Raw genomic sequence first — 21088 nt, 5'->3', positions numbered from 1 at the left:
TGAAGAAGACATTTAGCATACTTGCCCTCATAGGCTGAGGTACTGAGTATAAGAGTTGGGATGTTGCAGCTGTACAAAACATTGGTCAGGCTGCACTTGGAGAATTGCGTACAGTTCTAGACGCCGCAAGTTAAGAAGGGTGGGTCGCATTAGAAACAGTGCAGAAGAGATTCACCAGGATGTTGCCTGGCATGGAGGGCTTATAAGGAGGGATTGGATCAGCTTGGTTTGTTTCACTGGAATGTAGAAGGCTGAGGTTTATAAGATTATGAGGGGCATAGATAGTGTAGATAGAGTCTTTTTCCAAGGTCCGAGACTAAAGGGCAGAGGTTTATGGTGAGAGGGGAGAAATTTAAAAGAGATCTGAGGTGCATGTTTTTGACACGGAGGGTGCTGGTTATATAGAACAAGCTGCCAGAGGAGGAAGTAGAGGCAGATACAATTACAGCGGTTAAGGGGTATTTGCATGGATAGAAAGGGAGTGGAAGGATACGGGCCTGATGCAGGCAAATGGGATTAGGGTAGATCAGCACCACGGCCCACATGGACGAGTTGAGCTGAAGGTCCCGTTTCTGTGCTGTGCAAACACGTCACCCTTTGGTTAGTATCATTCCCCGTTTGGCATCATGCAGCAAGTGGAACATAGCGATGAATTTCAGTGGGCAGCTGAATCTGAGGGCGTGTTCCACAGCCCCTCCTGACTGACTTTGGTGAGGTCAACGAAGGCCACGTCAAGTGGCTGGTGTTGCTCCTTACGTTTTCCTTGGGGTTGAGACATGATGAAGACCATGGCTGGTGTTCCTTTATATGGAAAGAATATACACTGTGATTTGGGGACAAGGGCTCAAGTGATGACTTTCCCTCTGGACAACAGCAGGGAGACCCCTCTGTAGGTACCACAGTCAAATCTCTCTCCTTTCTTCAGGATAGACACAATAATGGTATTTCTCATCTTCCCGAGTAGGTTCCTTCTCTTTCCATATGTGAATAGTGAGATTATGGATTTGTGACTGAAGCCATTCATTGCTGAGGTTTAGATGGGGATACCGAAGCCTTGTTATTTATGAGTTGTGATATTGTTTTCCCGTCTAGACAGGATCAGGAGAGAGCTGGCCCGAAGGGGTTAGTTGTGGGATGGAGTCAAGAGTATTCACATCAAGGACAGCTTCGACATCCCTAGTATTGAGGCCTGTGTTGGACAGGCCACATCGCTTGCGTGCCCAACACCAGACTCCCAAAACATTCGCTCTACTTGGATCTCTGTCACGGGAGGAAGTTACCAGGAGGACAGTGGAAAAGGCTCAAGGATGTGATCAAATCTTCCTTGAAGAAACGCAACAACCCCACTGACATTTGGGAATCTCTGGCCCATGACTGCTCAAAGTGGAGACGAAACATTTATGATTGTATAGAGAACTGCCCATCCACCCCATCTGTGGAAGAGTCTGTAGTTTCAACCTTGGCCTCATCAGCAACCTCGGAATGCACAAAACCAAATGGAGACACACAAGAGATTCTGCAGACACTGGAATCTGGAGCAATACATGCAAAATGCTGGAGGGACTCAACAGGTCAGGCAGCATCTATGGAGAGGAATAAACAGTCAATGTTTCAACCAGAATTCGGGACCCAAATCCCGAAACGTTGACTGTTTATTTCCCTCCATAGATGCTGCCTGAGTTGCTGAGTTCCTCCAGCATTTGACGTGTACAAAACCAAATGGAAGCAAGTTATCTTCAACCATTATGGACTGCCCAAGGAGAAGAAGGGTTATGTGACGACTGCTTTTTCGGCTGCAACTTTGTTTTAGAGAGAACATGAGGGATTGGACACCAATTATGTTCTGAAAATAGTGGTGACCCACCCTGTTGTACTGCTCCATTCCTTGTGGTGAAATTACTCTCACCATGCAGGTTAGACTTTTGACCCAGTGACAATGAAGGACCCACTTATTTCTAAGTCTGTGTGGAATCCAAGTAGGAGGACTAGGCTGCATGAAGGTAGGGCTTTCCTATATTGCAGAGTGCATTAATCTTATTGGTGAAGGCTGTGCTTTTGCGAGGTGTTCCAGGCTAGGAACGAGTAGATTTTAGAGGTGGTTTGGTGTATTGGCAATGGAAGGAGGGAATGCTTAATGTGGTGGAATGTGCCGCTGTTATAGACTGCAAGGTAATGCAATGTTTGTGTGACCAATTTGGGCAGGCATGGTAGTGTGGCGGTTGGCGTAACGCTTTACAGCACCAGCGACCTGGGTTCAATTCCAGCCACTGTCTGTAAGGAGTTTGTACGTTCTCCCTGTGTCTGCGTGGGTTTCCTCCTGGTGCTCCGGTTTCCTCCCACATTCCAAAGATGTACAGGTTAGGAAGTTGTGGGCATGCTATCTTGGCGCCGGAAGCGTGGCGGCACTTGTGGGCTGCCCCCAGAATAATCTACGCAAAAGTGATGTACGTGTGACTGATAAAGATAACTTATCTTATCTTATTAGTGTTCTTAGAAGAAATAACATGCAATGTGGATAAAGGGGAACTGGTGGATGTAAGATACCTAGATTTCTGGAAGGCATCAAAGATTATTGAAGAAACTTAAGTTTACAGTGTAGAAGGTGGATGGAAGATTGGCTGATTGACAGTGAGTAGGCACACATGAACCATTTTTTTCTGGGTGGAAAGATGTAACAAGTGGTGTAACATGGATTAGTGCTGGATCTCAACTTTACACAAGGCAAGGACTGATTAGGGGTAGTCAGCATGGCTTGGTGCATGGGAAATTGTGCCTCAGGAATTTGATTGTGTTTTTTTGAAGGGGATTGGCTGCACGGACTTTAGCAAGGCCTTTGATGAGATCCGGCACGGTCTGGAAGATTAGATCACATGGAATCCAGGGTGAGTTAGCCAATTGGATACAAAATTGGCTTGGTGAAAAGGAGTCAGAGGGTGGTAGTGAAGGGTTGTTTTTCAGATTGGAGGCCTGTGGTCAGTGATGTGCCACAGGATCAGTCCTGGGTCCACTGTTATTTGCCATCTATATTAACAATCTGGCATGATTAGTAAAGTTAGTGGATGACACCGAAACTAGTGGTATAGTGGATAGTGTAGAGGGTTATCTGAGATTACAATGGGATCTAGGTCAACAGGGGATATGGGCCAAAGAATGGCAGATGGAATTTAACTTGGACAGGTGTGAGGTGTTGCACTTTGGTAAGTTAAACCAGGGCAGGACTTGCATAGTAAATGGTAAGGACCTGGAGAATGTTGTAGAATAGATGGACCTAGGAGTACAGGTACATAGTTCCCTAAAAGCAGAGACTCAAGTAGTCAGGGTGGTGCAGAAGGTGTTTGGCATGCTTCCCTTCATTGGTCAAGGCATTGAGTACAGGAGTTGGGATGTTATGATACAACTGTACAAGTCGTTGGTGAGACCACATTTGGCAGTATTATGTGCAGTTCTGGTAGCCTTGCTATAGTTAGGATGTCATTAAGCTGGAAAGGGTGCAGAAAAGATTTACAAGAATGTTACTGGAACTGGAGGGCTTGAGATATAAAGAGAGGCTGGATAGGCTGGGACTTTTTTGCCCTGGAGCGTAGGAGGTTGAGGGGTGATCTTATAGAGGTTTATAAAATCATGAGGGGTAAAGATATGGTGAATGCTCAGTCTTTTTTCCAGGGGAAGGGAGTCTAAAACTAGAAGGTATAGGATTAAGGTGAGGGGGAAAGATTTAAAAGGAATCTGAGGGCAACTTTTTAACACAGAAGGTGGTGGGTATATAGACGTGGCAGAGGTGGATACAATTATGATGGTTAAAAGACATCTAGACAGGTACAAAGAAAGGTTTGGAGGGATATGGGCCAAATGCAGGGAAGTCGGACCAGCTTGGGATGACAATTTGGTCAGCATGGACAAGTTGGGCCAAAGGGCCTGTTTCCGTGCTGTATAACTCTATAGTTCATACAAATGACTTGGACATAGGCACTGAAGGTGCCTATGATACAAAGATAGATGGGAACTTAAGTTGTGAATAGGTAATAAGGAGGCTACACATGGGACATAGGTCAAGTGAATGGGCAAAGATCTGGTGAATGAAGCATAATGTGGAAAAGTATGAAACTGTTGTAAAAAGTAAACATGATACCTAAGTGGCAAGAGATTGCAGAGCTCAGAGGGATCTGAGTACAGTAGTGCTTGATTTGCAGAATTCTGGTGTACAGGTACAGCAAATAATCAACAGAATGTCATTGTTTATTGCCAGAAGAATTGAATATAAAAGTAGAAGGGTTTCACCTTAGTTATGTAGGGCATAGGTGAGACATCAGGATTACAGTGTACAGGGTTGGTTTGCTAATTTAAGGAAGGATGCTAATGTATTAGAAACCATTCAGAGGAGATTTGAGTTTTGAATTTGTATAAAAACCTCAGGACATCCCAAAGCACTTAATAGCCAATAAAGTACTTCTGAGGTGTCACCACCATTGTAACTTTTCAGCCAATGTGCACTCAGCAAAGTCCCGAGGGCTGCAAGGTGAATGAATGGATCATTAAGAGCCTACTTAAATTGCAAAATCGTGGATACTGTGAATCCTGCATCATCAGGCTTCTGCTGTAGTGAAGTAACACACACAAAGTGCTGGAGGATCTCAGCAGGTCAGGCAGCATCTGTGGAGGGAAATGGACAGTTGACGTTTGGGGTTGAGACCCTTATTCTGGAGGGATGAAGACTCCAGCATCAGCAGTCTCTTGTACCTCCTCTGCTGTGGTGGGCTAGATTGCCAGACCCTTCCCCACCCCAGGGTCTCTGCCCTCAGAGTTAATAGAAAGTAACTCTGCCAGTTTGCGTGAATTGTCTGCAATTCAGTCACAATTTTTCCAGGTTCATCCCACAATTTAAGTAGATTTTTAGGTGTTTACAAGTTTTGGGATTGATATTGATATATTGATATAAAAGCCAACCCAGCAACCTGGTACTAGTGAAGATAAGTACTGATTTGCAAGGGAGCAATTTTTTAAACTATACAAATACTGTAACTATTTGTACATTAGAGTAGAATATGTTTGTTCTCCATTAATATTTTTTTAAGTACTTTTGAAATGTTAGCACTATTTTACTGTGATGAAACCTGTTGAGTGAGTGTGTGTATGGAAAGATTCAACAGGCTTCACAAAACTGAAATTAAATAGCACTTTAAGATGATTAAACATCCCAAGACATGTGCATATGGGATATAGCAGATCACCTGCTTTAGTCCTGCTAGTTGTGGGATGAGGAAAAACAATGGGAAGATTTCTGTGGGATGTTTTGCCTCCATCTGAGGAAGTAGCTGGGATGTCTCATCTGAACAGGGCACTTCTGACAGTTCAGCACTTGCTTCTGTACTGCAGTGTCGGCCTATATTTTGTGCTTGAGTGAAAAGCCAAAAAAAAACCTGCAGATTCTGGAAATCCAAAATAAACAAAACTGCTGGAAATACCCAACATGTCAGGCAGCATCTGTAGAAAGGGAAATGGAGTTATGGTTTCTTACAAGACCCTTCCTGAGGGACACAAGAGACAGCAGATGCTGGAACCTGGAGCAACAAACAGGCTGCTGGAGGAACTCAAGCAGCATCTGGGGGAGGAAAGGAATCGTCGACGTTTCGGGTCCAAACCCTGCATCAGGGCTGAGAGTGGAGGGGGGAGATGGCCAGTATACAGAGAAGGAACGGTGAGACAGGGTCCAGTTTGTGATTGGTGGTCTGAGGAAGGCTCAAAAGATAACACTCTGGGTGCGCCGGGGAGGGGAGAGGTTTGGAGTTGGTATTCGTCCACCCTTCATCAGAACAGACCAAGGGTCCCAGACCTGAAATGTTAAAGCTGTTCTTCCTTCCACAGATGCTGCCTGACCTGCTGAGTATTTTCAGCATTTTCTGATTTTGTGCTGGAAAATCTGGCATGGAGCCACCTGACTCTGAGGAAAGAGTGCCTCCCACTGAGCCATGGACAGGAAGATAAAGTGAAAAACAACAGAAGAGGCTGGTGTGAGTCTATGACACTAAATTTTGGCCGTGCTGTCAGCTAATATTTTGACTTGGCTGCAGCTACTGTTAATAACCAATGCGTCTGGAGAGGTGTCTGTAAATTTACAAAGTGTTAAATTGCAATAGATTATTTCAAATGGTTAATAGAATCATTAAAGAGAGGGGATCAACTTGCTACAGGAATTAAAGACGATGGTGGTGATTTAAAAGGTTTCACATAAATAGTAGGTTGGTAGCTGTTTGAGTGGCTGACTGCTAAATGATTTAAAAAATGAATTAGATCTTTATTTGCAAAACAGGAATGTTAAAGGACATGGAGTGACTCCTGTGGAGACAATTACCAGCAAGTGTTTTATGGGCTGAATGGTCAGCGGTTGTAACATTCACTAACTCTGTGTCCTCACTGCTATCCAACTCGAGCTCAATTTCATAACAGGCCAATGCTTTTTTTTCTTTCTTCCATTTTATTTACATTCAGAAAATTACATACATTTATTTTCTAAAGTATTGTACAGCTTTTCTCAAAACCGCAAGTTACCGCTTTTCCAAAGTGTTAAGTGTGGTGCATTGCTCAAAACGAACTGAGCACCAGGCATCTCCCAGAACAATTCAGTTACTTTCCATTTGGGGGAATTCACTGGGAAGAATTTTCTCAGCCATTGCTTTTAATCAGCTCTCTGAAGCAAATAGAAGTGCGTCATTTAAGCATGTTTCTGAGAGTTTTAATATGGCACCCTGATGTAGTCTCCTTGAGACTGGTAGTGGGGAGTTCTTGACCCTTGAACACTTGTGTGGCAAATGGTCAATTAAACACTGGACTGTTGGGAAGGGGCAGAGAATGGTGGGGGGAGGAGAGTGTGTGTGAGAGAGAGAGAGAGGGAGAGAGAGAGAGAGGGAGGGAGAGAGGGAGGGAGAGAGGGAGGGAGAGAGAGAGAGGGAGGGAGAGATGGATAACAGAGGGAAGGATCAAAAGAGAGAGACTTACTGTTATATCGGTAACAGTAAGATATAACAGTAAGAAGAGTCAAAGGTAGGGCTATAATAAAAAGGGGACAGTGTGATAAAGAGAGTGGGGGGGGAGAGAAGGGGGGAGTGAAGGAGAGGTGAGAGGGAGAAGTTGATGGCAGATGCAGGTTGAGGGATACGATACAGGGGACAGAAAGTGAAAAAGAGGTGAAGAGAGAGGGGCAGAATGAGAGAGATGTAAGACGGAAAGAGAGAAATCGGGGGTAGCGGGGAGGGAAGCTGTGAAAGGGAGAGAAACTCTGCTGCAAAGTTGTGAGTTTTCATTTCTGCCCTTCAGATCTATATGTGGCATTTAACAGGGAGGGATCTTGAACACAGAGAAGTTTTAAAAAAGATGGCTTCTTCTTAAATAATGTAAAATAGAAACTAAATTCTGTCTCTGGTTGCTGGAACTGTAACCAACACAGGTGAATCGAGAGGGAACTGATGATACTTGGTTAATGGGAGTCACCTCTACAGTCATTAACACAACTTTCATTCACCGTTATAATATTTATTTCTCATATAATAATTTGGTTGCCATACAATTTATTGAGGAGTCGGGAAAGTGCAAGTTACAGGACCTTGTAATGGAATCTAGATGAAGATATATAAATCACAGAAGTTACAGCAACGTTAATAACCTGAACACAAGTCTTTTGCACAAATTATAGTGAGATACATCTTAATGCACTAGCAAAAAAAAATAAAAATTAAATTACTATTATTTGTAAAGAAAATGATATTGTAGGCTCATTGATGTAATCATTGCCAGATCAACTGGATAATTCTGCAGCTGCGATTACAGAAGAGTTCAGTGAATCAGCTATATAGCTAAATGATAAATACCACAAATAAATACTAGGAGCCGGGCGAGATATAAAACCTGTGAATTAAAATGTTCCCAACAGTCACAGATAATTGTATATGCTGATGTTTAATAGTTTGAAGTGCACTCAAATCTCCCATACACAGGGGGTCCTCCTATATGTTATACACAATTTACATCTCTTGAGATTTGGTACTGTATACACTATTGTTACACAAACTAAGCATGTAAGATTGCCAGTTCTAATTACAATATGCAACAAAAATGCAGACCTAAAAGAGTGAATATGTTAAATGGCGGAGAGAATGTGTCATAGGGTTCGTTGCTCTACTGTTATGGTCAATCTCATAGGCAGGGATTAATGTCCAGCCATAAGAAAAGGATGGACTGAGAACATCCACTGATACCATTGCCTCAAAAATCAATCTGCTCAGATTCAATTTGGCAGTGCACAATCCAAAATGTACTGAGCGACTATATTCCTCAAATAGCTTACGCGACACGCCAAGATCCAATTCATTAGCCTATGACTGTGGAAAATAGCAGCTAAAATGACAAATAGAAACCTCCTTTTGTTTTACACATTACCAATAAGCAAAACAGGCTTTCCTCCCAGCTCAAACAAGCATACTGATCTGCTCTGAAACTGAATATAGATATGGCCCATTCAGAGCCCTTCCAAATGCTCTAGTAAATAATTGTGGTAAATCACCAGTGCTCCTATGGAAGACGGTAATGATTAGCTTCAACACCATTTTCACTGTTCTCAAGAATGGCTCTTGACAACAGCTCTGGAAAAGACACTGAACAACAAAAACAAACCTGTATTAACTCTCAAGGAAAGAACTGGACAAATGCTACAACAATTCCCCATCATCAGAGAGTATTGTGTCAAAATGTGAAAAGTTAAAAGAGCTTCATACTTTTTTTTTCCTCCTCACACCATTCTGGAAATGATTAGACTGCTCAGCAGAAAGGAAAAAAAATTAGTCAGCTTCACTTCTTGTCCGAAAGGAAAAAGTGGAGTAAAACAGATTTGCTGCACATCTTCTAAATTATTGTGATCCTTGTGAAGAAATATTGTACTAGCAAAGATAGAAAGTATATAACACAGCTCTGCTGGTTCAACTACAGTATCATTAAGACACCTGTCCAAGTGAGGTCAATATTAAAAGGTCATTGTTCAAAATATAGATTATGCTGTAGTATATTTACATCGCAAAAGGATCTTCACTCCTGCACTAATCCCAGCACGCCAGTGGCACATGGCATTGCGAGAGTGACGAGCCACTGATACTGACAGCCTATTGTGCTTATAAACGTACCAGCGGCTTTAATCGGAAAAATCGTTCATGCTGAGCTTTTTAAAAATATTCCAGTGGCACATTATATTCCAGCCAGAGCTATGGTGAATGTCGGCTGCTGACAAAAATAATGAGAGATCTTTTAGTTACTTAGTAAAGCATTCAAATAACTGTCTATCTATCTGATAGTAGCTGTTTTAAAGCCCGTTCTATATTCATTCGATGTCCAACTCTTGTCACTCCGAGGTCGATTAAGTCCTCCTTCTGAAGTGATGGTAAATGGGTCCCGTCTATTTCATTATCCAAAAATGCATCTTTGTGTTCTCCAAGGTTCAACGTGTCTAGCCAGTCAGCTACGTCATGTTTAGTCCATAGGAGGACACCCTTGGATGCAAAAGGTTTGTTCGAGACTGGCTGTTGCAAAGTGGATGGAGAAGGGGACCTACTGCGTCCTGGCTGGGAGCCAAAGTGACCTTCTCCTGGGATCGGTGGACTTTGGAAGCCAAAGCCATCAGAAAGAGTAGGCGACAAAGCAGAGGCCGGGAGAGAGGAGGGCCTGGGGACTTGGCCAGCGTCTGTAGGGGAGGCTACGGGACTTGGAGCTCGTTTCAGAATGGTCATGCTGTCAAAATCTGATGTCCGGTTCTGAACCGTTATGGGCTGGCTGCTTCCCGGTCGGATGGTGAAGGTAACAGTTGCGTTGCGTTGTACCCCTGAACTACTGGTCACTCCATCAGGAATCCTGTGGAATAATTAACATAGTAAAGTCAGTTGAATTGCATAATCCATACATTAAGGAGAAAGTAGCGGCCTAGATGTTAGATCATGTAGCAGTGTTTATTTCAGTGCTAAACTTTGGGTGCTTTGAAAGGCAAAGCAATCATTTTCAGAAAATTAATTTAAGAAAAAGGTTTTGGTTGGTTGCTAATTAAAGATATCCGAATGGTGGTCCCCAAGGATGTGAGTATTATTGTTTCTTTTAAGTTTTGCATGTAAGATAATTTGTAATGAGGCCAACAGCTTGGGTCTTAAGTAAAAGGATGCCTCGTAGTGTGTGTCTTGAGGATTAGGGTGTGTGCATCAGTATTTATCAGATTCTTACTTGTAATCTTTTGCTGATTTCAGTGGGAAAAGAGACAATCTGTAATTCTGTATGTAAATGTAATTCTGTATGTAAATGTAATTCTGCTGTGATTTTAAGAGCAGCAATATCGAACCTCCAAAGACTTTGTCTCAATTTGTCTATTCCATGTGTCTGAATCCTTGAAAACTGACCAGTTGCTAAAACCATGCATCCAACAATCTGCTGGTGTTATAGTTTTGTGTCTGACATGATTTCACCATTGGATGTGCATAAAATGTACGTCTAATGTACACAATATCATTGCTGATGCAAACTGTGTTTGGAGTGTTGCCATGGAAAACAGTTCATGTCTCTCAGGAGTGACTGTGGTTAGTCACTCCCAGCATAATCTCGTTTCCACACCACAGTGCAGAACAGACCAGGGACCCCACTGTTTGCCCTATCCTTGCACCCTGCCCACATACAGTACTGATACTATCCCCTCTGCCTTCCCCAGCAACATCCTGCTCACTTGAGGCCTCCAAACCAATGATCTGTCAAGACCCCCAACCCAGCTTTTCCACACAACCCTGCCCTTCAAATCCCAAGATTGTCCATCTCCGGGCCTTTCCGAGGCTCCTTACCCAATCGCTCAGTTGACTCCAAGGCTCAGATCCTGATTGCCAACTTGATCCACACTCCTTCCCTCCCTCCACCCTTGAGATTGGCAATCACCCCACAACCCTTGACCATGTAAGAAATGGTGAACATTTTCCTCAGGGCATTGTCTGCCGTAGAATGCATTTCTCAATCAATTTAAAGAAAACCACTAACACTGACTCTTGCAAAATCTAAGGTCGGTTTGGAGCAATAATTTTGAAATTTAATTAGGCTGCAATAAGTGAGTGGAACTTGGTGAGGAATGGATCCAATTACTCAAGTTTAGTCAAGATGGAACTCATGAGTTGGGCTGGAAGATCAATATGTTAATGCACGTGGCAAGGCCAAAGTAATGGAACAGAATTACATGGGCAAATGGGCAATGTAGGGGTGGGGGAAGTGGAAGGTCTTACAGGGGATGGTGTTATTGCAAATGGAGACCATGCAAGGGGAGGGTCTGTCAGAAACTCATTAAAGATGAAGGAGGTTAATGTGGTTAATTACACTAAAAGCTTCATGGATAGTTTAGGAGAATGGGCAAGGAAATGGCAGATGAGATTCAATGTTGAGAAATGTGCAGTTGTACACTTTGGAAACAGAAATAAACGGGCAGATTATTATCTAGAAGGAGAGAAAATTCAAAGTACAGAAGTACAAAGGGACTTGGGGGTACTCATGCAGGATACCTTAAAGGTTAACCACCAGGTCAGATCGGTGGTAAAGAAAGCGAATGCTATGTTGGCATTCATTTCGAGAGGTATAGCGTATAAAAGTAAGGAAGTGTTGATGAAGCTCTACGGGGCACTAGTGAGGCCTCATTTGGAATACTGTGCACAGTTTTGGGCCCCATATCTTAGGAAAGATGTGCTGATGTTGGAGAGGGTTCAGAGGAGATTTACGAGGATGATTCCCGGAATGAAAGGGCTTACGTATGATGAGCGTTTGTCGGCTCTTGGACTGTACTCACTGGAGTACAGAAGAATGAGAGGGGACATCATAGAGACATTTAAAATGTTGAAAGGACTGGACAGAGTAGATGTGGCTAGGCTGTTTCCCTTGGTGGGTGAGTCCAGGACCAGAGGGCACAGTCTTAGAATTAGAGGGTACAGGTTTAAAACAGAGATGAGGACAATTTCTTTAGCCAGAGGGTGGTGAATTTGTGGAATTCCTTGCCACGTACAGCAGTGGAGGCCAGATCATTGGAGGCGTTTAAGGAAGAGATAGATAGATACCTAAATAGTCGGGGTATCAAGGGATATGGGGATAAGGCTGGAAATTCGGGTTAGAATAGTGTGCTTTTTTTTGCGCCCCCCCACCCCCCAATTTCTCATTTCTTTTTCTTTTTTCCCTTTTCTTTGGAGCAGACTCGGTGGGCCGAATGGCCTACTTCTGCTCCCTTGTCTTGTGATCTTGTGAAGTGAAGGGCACGCAGCAGAGTAAACATGTCGTGTTTGCAATCACAGTGTTGTTGGATGGTGATGGACAACAGATGTCATTCATAACTCATTTGAGCTGTGAGGATGGCCAGCCCAGAGGATGATGAGGTGACAAAGCAATTCTCTGCAGGAGCGTTAAAACCAGAAACTGAATGTATTATGCTTATCTTCAGAAAAGAGATAATTTTCTTTAATAGCGAATTAATTTTCTTCAGACGTGTTCATGTTGAGAAAAATTACAAGATTGGAAGCAATGAACTGGAAAACTTAATTCACTGTAATAATATATACTCTATAGAGCCACTAACCTTGACCTTGCATTCATCTGTAAGAACCTATTGCTTTCTTAATGAGAATTTTTTCTTCACTTATACAATATTCAAAGTTTAAGAAATATATAAATAAATGTGGGAGGCTTGTTAGAAAGGCACTACAATAATTGTGGGTGACTTTAATCTTCATACAGATTGGATGAATCAAATTGGTAGAGGAATCCACGAGGATGGGTTCAAAGAGTTTAATCAGACATCTAAGAAAATATATTGTGGAACCAACCAAGGAACAAATTATTTTAGATCTGATGGTATGTAATCACATGGGGTAATTAATGCTTTCATAGTAAAGGGTGCTCTGAAGAAAAGTGATGGCAGGCTAACATTTCACATTCAGTGTGACAGTGAGAAACTTAATATAACAAATAGAAGCAGAAGGTCATTCAAGGCATTGTGCCATTCAATAAGATCATGGCTGTTACCTCAGTGCCACTTTCCTGCACAAAACACAAATCCTTTAGTATCCAAAAATCTATTTAGCTCTGACTTGAATAAATCCAGCGACTGAGCTCAGGACAGCAGATTCCCTCCTTTGAAGGACATAAGTGAACCAGATGGCTATATGCCACAACAACAACAATCTGGTAGTTTTGTGATCTTCATTACTCAAAGCAAGAATTCTTCTTCAATTCCCGATTATTGACTGAATTTAAATTCGTGAGTTGCCATGGTGGAATCCGAACTTGGGGCAGCACAGGGATGCAGCTGATGGAGCTGCTGTCTCATAGCTTGAGCAGCCCAGGTTCAATCCTGACCTCGTGCTGTCTGTGTGGAGTTTGCATGTTCTCCCTGTGACCCTGTGGATTTCTTCTGGGTGCTCCCGTTTCCTCCCAAGGACGTGCAGTTTGGTAGGTTAATTGGTTACTATAAATTACACCTAGTGTGCAGGTGAATGGCAGAATCTGGGAGGGTGGGGAATTGAGGGCAAGGTAGGATGACTAAAATGGGATTAGTATAAATGGGTGCTTGATGGTTGGTGCACTGAAGGACCTATTTCTGTGTTGTAAGATTCTATGGAAAACATCTCTAGATTATTAGGATTGGCCTCTGGATTGCTGGTTTGGTAACTTCACCACTGCACCATCACCCTGGGGACTCCCTGCATCTTTGCTACCTTTGAATCTATGGAAGATATTCTAGAATCTATGGAATTTGAAAGTTAACAATCAATGCATACACCTTCTCTGTTGTCACCTCCATCTAAGCATTTGGGTGCAGATTACCAGGCTTCTGGGACCTTTCCAGAGTCTAGGGAATTTTGGTAGATCACTACAATGTATTCACTCCTCACTGAAACACAGATCCCCTGTGAAGGGTGCCACATTGAAAAGGGTCTTCAATTAAGGTAAGTAAAAGCCACAGAGTCCACCAAAAGTCAATGTGCAGCAGGAAAGCATGAAGAATGGTGTGCACCATTCCTTCAGCACTGACTCTAGAATCTGCGCTAACGGATTCTCCTCCTAGCAAGGTGTCCAGAGCAATCATCTGTCCCTAGAAGTAAGCTGGAGGAACTCAGTGGGTCGAGCAGCATCTGTGGGAGGAAAGGAATTGTCGACGTTTCAGGTCGAAACCCTGCGTCAGGACTGAGAGTGGAGAGGTGAGATGGCCGATATGAAGGGCAGTGGTGAGAAGGGAGTCCACAGTGATTGGGGGATCCTGCATCCGCAGTCTCTTGTGTCCATAGAAGCGAGTCTGATCATAAGACCCCTGAAAGGGGTGAGACATGTGCCTTTGAGAATAAAATGGCAAGGAGCGTGAGGTGGGGGAGCACAGATGCAAGAGAACAGGGATATGAACCGAAATGCAACCTGCTTTCAGAGGAGCCACACCTGCATCCTGAAAATTACAGGGCAGGTGTGTGTCCGCACTTGTCCAGGTATTTTTGTATGATTACTGGGGCTTGTGGCCAATGCACATGGCCCTGGAATAGAATGTGAGAGAGGTTGAAGGCTTATTCTGCACTTCCATTTCCTTGAATGCTGTGTATTACAGGACAGTAGTAAAAATAACAACTTTGGGCATTCTGTAATGCACTCAAAGCACGGCACCGCATGTGGAAATAACATGCTGCTTTCTCTTAGATGCTTATTAGCAGTGAAACTACCTGCAAAATTGATCTGGGAGTTTTAAAACATTTTTGTAAAACTGTTTTCTGCCAAGATAAATGCATTTATCAAAATAAACCATGTTTTTGAGTCTGATTTACAGGCCTTCAGCACCATGCTTCCCTGCAAACATCAATCATGAAAGCAAATACAATTTTAACAATGAGATGGAAGGCAACAATGACGAAGTGAATTCAGGGTCTTTGCCTGCACTTAATAACAACGTGTTTTGTCCTGCGTTCATCAGGCCTCCATTATTCACTTGATTCAAGGTTGCCGAGTCCATTAGTTGCTAAGCAACTGCTGATTCAGCAGCCAGAATACTATTCATCTCCACAAAACTGAATAAATTCCTATACTGTATGTTTGCAATTGTTCCATGTTCTTTCTCTGTGCTGTGCGAGCTTTATTACTTTATATTTCTGATCAATATAGTTCAATTGAATTCTTAATATAATATACAGTATACTTGCCAGAAGGATTTGAGGGGTGAGGGAAGTTAGACTGGAGACCTTGTTCTCCTTAGAGCAGAGAAGGCTGAAGGCTGAAAGGAGATTGTACAGAGGTATGCAAGGTCGTAACTGGGTGAGATCAGCAAACCAGAGGGAACTTATTCCTGTTAGCAGATGGTTCAAGGACCAATGGACACAGGTGTATAATTTTGGGCAAACGAGAGGGATATGAAGAAAGACTTTTCACAAGAGAAATGTGATCAGGAATTAACTACCTGGACAATTAGTGAATCAGTGCCTTTGAAAGGGAAAATAAAAAAAACATAAATTCTGGAAATAAAAACTCAGCTGCTTGCATTGGGTCTTGTTATAACTGTGCAGAAGAAGATAAAAGTTTATAAAATTATGAGAGGCATATATAGAATAGACAGCCGGTATCTTTTTCCCAGGCTTGAAATGTCTAATACTAGAGGGCATGCGTTTGTGAGAGGGGGTAAGTTCAAAGGAGATGTGCGGGGCAAGTTTTTTTACACAGAGAGTGTTGGGTGCCTGGAGTGCACTGCCATGGGTTGTAGTGGAGGCAGATGCGATAGAGGCATTAGGTAGACACATGAATGTGCAAAGAATGGAGGGATACGGACCATGTGCATGCTGGATGGATTAGTGTAATTAGGCATCATTAGCTTAATTAGTTCGGCACAACATTGTGGGCCGAAGGGCCTGTTCCTGTGCTGTACTGTTCGATGTTCTATGCAAGAGGCCATGAACAGATGGGTCAATGAGTGAGATGGTGAATTAAAGTGCTAGGCAACAGGAAGCTGCTCCTCACACGATGAAGCTCCTGTGTTCAGTCCACAGGGGTGACACTTAGCTTCCTGTTTGCTGACCACTTTAATTCTCCATCCTAGTGCAAATATATTAGAGAAGGAATGCGGGAGATTTCAATTACCCCAACATTAACAAGGATAAGGCGAATGTAATGGGGTTAGAAGTAACACAATATGCTTTTAAGGGAATATTTTAGCTAATTTGTAGAAAGTCCAGTAAGAATGGGGAATGTAGGGACACAAGAGACTTTGGATGCTGGTACCTGGAGCAACACACGAGATACTGGAGGAACTCAGTGAGTCAGGCAGCATTTATGGAGGAAAATGGACAGTTGGCGTTTCAGGTCGAGACCCTTCATCTGGACTGGGGAAAGTGTCCGGTTTTGTTTCAGGGCAAGCAGCACCATTTGGAGGATGCTTTGATGGCTGTGATATGGAGAAGTGCAAGGATAAAATTGGAGCAATGTTTCTAACTTGGAATGATTTTGCCAGGTGATTCAGTGACTTAGCAATGTGGGGTGGAAAGGAGCTGCTCCAAGGCAAATCAGTGACGGAGCCATTCAAACAAAGGGAATCAAGGGGCGTTAAATATATTCACACAGAGGATAAGGGTGGGACTGGCAAGACTGGAGCCCATTGGATGACTGGGTGCACAGAGGGTAGGGTAGGAGTTCCTTTCAGATAACCCTACAGTGTAGATATCTTTATTAGTCACATGTACATCGAAACAAACAGTGAAATGCACCTTTTGCATAGAGTGTTCTGGGGGCAGCCCGCAAGTGTTGCTACACTTCCGGCACCAACATAGCATGCCCACAACTTCCTTACCCGTATATCTTTGGAATGTGGGAGGAAACCGGAGCACCCGGACTAGGACTGGAATTAGAAGGAAAATTAGGAAAGCAAAGAGAGGGCATGAAAAGATATCGGTAAATAAAATCAACAAATATCCAAAGATGTTTTATAAGTATAGGAAATCAACTAAGGAATAAGTGGAGTCATAGTCATAGTATCGTACAGCATGGAAACAGGCCCTTCGGCCCAACTGGTCCATGCTGACTAAGTTCCCCTTCTAAGCTAGTCCCATTTGCCCGTGTTTGGCCCACATCCCTCTAAACCTTTCCAGTCCATGTGTCTCCTAACTGCTGTTAATGTGCCTGCCTCAATCACTTCCTTTGGCAGCTCATTCCATATATGGACTACCCTCTGGGTGAAAAAGTTGCCCCTCAGGCTCCTATTAAATCTCTCCCTTCTCACCCTAAACCTGTGCCTTCTAGTTCTTGATTCCCCAACTCTGGGAAAAAGACTGCATTCACTCTATGTCCCTCATAATTTTATACACCTCTATAAGATGACCCCTCATTCTCTTATGCTCCATTGGATAAAGTCCTAGCCTGCTCAACCTCTCTCTGTAACTCAGGCTCTCGAGTCCTGGCAACACCTTCATAAATCTCTTCTGCACCCTTTCCAGCTTAATGGCATCTTTCCTACAGGAGGGTGACCAAAACTAACACAATATTCCAAATGTGGCCTCACCCATATCTTGTGCAACTGCAACATAACATTACAACTTCTACACTCAGTGCCATGACTGATGAAGGCCAGCGTGCCAGAAGCCTTCTTCACCACCCTGCCTACCAGCGACGCCACTTTCAGGGAACTGTGTACTTGAGTAAGGCCTATTAAAATCCAGAAAATCACGCTCTGTGTGAAGGCAGAGGATGTGGGTAAATGAATACTTTACAGCCATCTTCACAAAACAAAAGGAGATGCCAATGTTGGAGTAAAACAGATAAATATAACTAAAAAGAGGTTGAGCATCTTTAACAAGTGTGCACTGTCAGTCCACATGAAAAAAAATTCTAGGCTGTTAAACAAAGCAAGGAAGGAAATATGGAGGCTCTGACCAACACTTTTCAAACTTCGCTGGCTACAAGGTCCTTCATGGTAGGCTAGTCAAAAAAATAAAGACACAAAGGATCCAAGGGTGGGTGGTAAATTGGATCCAATATTGGCTTGGTGGCAGGAAACAAGGGGCAATGGTTGACAGGGATTTTTGTGACTTAAAAGCTGTAAGCAGTCGGGTTCCATAGGGATCAGTAAGCTTCCCCTCTTTGGACTCTGTCTTTACCTCTTGTTGCCTTGGCAAAGCAGACAGCATAATCAAAGACCCCACCCACCCGGGTCATTCTCTCTTCTCTCCTCTTCCATCAGGTAGAAGATACAGGAGCCTGAGGGCACGTACCACCAGGCTTAAGGACAGCTTCTACCCCACCGTGATAAGACTATTGAGCAGTTCCCTTATACGATGAGATGGATTCGGACCTCATGATCTACCTTGTTGTGACCTTGGACCTTTTGCACTGCACTTTCTCTGTAGCTGTGACATTTTACTCTGTACTGTTATTGTTTTTACCTGTACTATCTCAATGCACTCTGTACTAACTCAATGTAACTGCACTGTGTAATGAATTGACCTGTACGAATGGTATGCAAGACAAGTTTTTCACTGTACCTCGGTACAAGTGAAAATAATAAACCAATACCAATATCAAATAGTATATATTAATAAGTTAAATATAGGAGGTATGATAAAGATGTTTACCGATGATACAAAAACTGGCAGTCTGGTTGACTGTTGGTTGGATAATTTAGGCTGCAGAAGGTAAAGAGGGTTTGGTCGATTGGACTGGGAAGTGGCAAATGGAAGTCAGTGTGGAGAGGTGAGGTAATGTGTTTATGGAGCTGCAAGAGGCAAGGGAATATACAATAAATGAGAGATGTGGAGAAAAAGGGGGACTTCAGTGTGTATGGTCACAGACCCTGATAAGGCAGCAGGATTGGTCAAAAAAATGGTTAAAAAAACCCAGACGGGATGATTTTCCTAGTGAAAGACATGATGATGCTGGAGGAACTCAGCAGGCCAGGCAGCATCCGTGGAGAGACGCAGGCAGGCAACGTTTCGGGTCAGGATCCTTCTTCAGGACTGAAGATAGGAAAAGGGGAAGCCCAATATATAGGAAGGAAAAGCAGAGCAGTGATAGGTGAACAAAAGAGGGAAGGTGGGGTGGGCACAAGGTGATATTTCTGCAGGATGATTTTCTTTATTAGTCGAGGCACAGACTATAAGGGCAGGGACATTATGCAAGAACTTTTCGTTATCAGTCAGCCCACAGCTTGAGTACTGGTCTCACTTCTGGTTCCGGCCACTGCATTATTGGAAAGAGGTGATTCCACTTGAGTAGTTGCAGAGGAGATTCATGAGGATGTTGCCAGATGGGAAAATTAAATCCAAGAGGAATTATTGGATAAACTGGGATTGTTTCCTTTGGAACAGAGGAGACTGAGGGGAGACTTGATTGATATGCATAAAGTTATGGCTAGTCAGACCTAATCATCCCTTAAATGTCAGTGATAATAAGTCTGATTCTGATACTAATTCTGCCCTTGATTAATCTGTGTAAACAGGAAGGACCGATTTCTCCAAGAGGCATGGATTTAAATAGCAGCAGGATTGGGATGGAGATTTTGCCTCTTGTTTTGCAGCTGGTAGGGGTCCGGAACTCTCAGTCTGGATGGGTGGTTGAGGCAGAACCCTCATATTTACACTCGAAGAGCCATGACTTGTAGGGCTGCAGACCAGTGGCTGGGAGTTGGGATTAGGCTGGCTAATTCTTTTATTGGCTGGAAAGGACATGATGGGCCCAATGTCCTCAGTCTGATATGTACATTTTCAATGATATCATGCTTCCTTTCTGTGCCAGAACAACTCATTGGTTCTAATGGTGCCTGGATGTTGAAGCCACAGCTATGATTTTGATTGATACTGTAGATCATGGTTGCAATCCCGAGAAAGGGGAAGAAACGGATTGGCTTTTCTAATGGCACCTTTCATAACCTCAGGGCATTCCAAGGCACTTCACAGCCATTGGAATTCTAGTGAGCCATGCCGAGTCCATGCTGGCTCTTTGTGGACCAGAAATGAGAGAGCCATCCCCCTCCTCCTTCCAGCCAGAGGGTGGTGAATCTGTGCAATTTGTTGCCACAGAGGGCTGTGGAGGCCAACTCACCGGGTGGATTTAAGGCAGAGATTGGTAGGTTCTTGATTGGTAAGGGGGTTAAGGGTTACAGGGAGAGGGTGGCAGGATGGGGTTGAAAAAAAAAAATCAGCTAGGGTTGAATGGCGGAGCAGACTCGATGAGCCAAATGGCCTAATTCTGCTCCTATGTCTTATGGTCTCTTTCCCCAAGGTCCAGTAAGTTACTTGCTCTATATCCCTTGATTGACTCAGTTTTCACCACAAGCAAGTTCCAGACTATAACCATTCTCCACCCCGTCTATTGCCACTTTAAACCCATGCCCACACCTCCCCAGTGCTTGAACCATACGTGAATGGGAATTGCTTCCCATTAGCCTAAATAAACCCTTTACAATCTTGTACCTCTTTAGCAAATCTCCTCTCCATCCACTGAAGAACATCCATTTGAAGTGTGTCCAGGTCACTACTCCATTCCCCCATTTTCTCCCCCTCCACTGTATCCATACTAATGGTCCCACATTCCACACCACCAGACCCAGACCTGGGCATGTTCTTTTTGCTCGGATTCCTGCCCAGTTGGAAATCAACCCCACTGTGTGGGATTGGTTCAATCACTGAACTTGGTTGGGGTCATTGTTGGGGGAAGGGGGGAAATGTGGAATTGGGATATGAAACCCAAGAGAAGCCAATCCCTAATCATGTGGGTCTTTGGCTGGGATGGGGAAGGGTCTAATGAGGGTTTTCGGCGTCTATCCCAGGACAGCCCTGGAAGATATTGCTGGGCAAGGTTAAGAACATATGGGAAGGAGAAACAGAAAATATTAGAAACACTCAGCAACTCAGGTAGCGTCTGTACAAAGAGAAACAGGTTTAACGTTACAGTTCTTTCAATGGATGCTGCCTGACCCAATGAGTATTTCAGCATTTTGTGTTCTGATTTCAGATTTGCAGTTTTTTGACTTTCACTGCTGGGTTAGATATCTACCCATCATCCCAACTCAATTAAACCCAGAAGGTATGTTGGATAA

The 21088-nt window shown here is 43.4% G+C and overlaps 1 protein-coding gene across 2 annotated transcripts in view; it reads right to left on the bottom strand.

Moving 5' to 3' along the window:
- Positions 1 to 6466: 6466 nt before the first annotated feature.
- LOC127577696 (SH3 and multiple ankyrin repeat domains protein 2-like) overlaps positions 6467 to 21088 on the bottom strand; it is a 705938-nt gene continuing 691316 nt past the window's right edge. For both annotated transcript variants that reach the window (XM_052029143.1, XM_052029144.1), the window contains one exon: positions 6467 to 9888. In XM_052029143.1, the coding sequence (XP_051885103.1) occupies positions 9321 to 9888 (568 nt within the window). In that variant the 3' untranslated portion in view covers positions 6467 to 9320. The remainder of the gene's footprint in view (positions 9889 to 21088) is intronic.

The sequence above is a fragment of the Pristis pectinata genome, chromosome 14 (assembly GCF_009764475.1).
Source record: "Pristis pectinata isolate sPriPec2 chromosome 14, sPriPec2.1.pri, whole genome shotgun sequence".
NCBI lineage: Eukaryota > Metazoa > Chordata > Chondrichthyes > Rhinopristiformes > Pristidae > Pristis > Pristis pectinata.
Note: the sequence above shows the minus strand (reverse complement) of the source record. Positions and strands in the feature narration are given on the sequence as shown.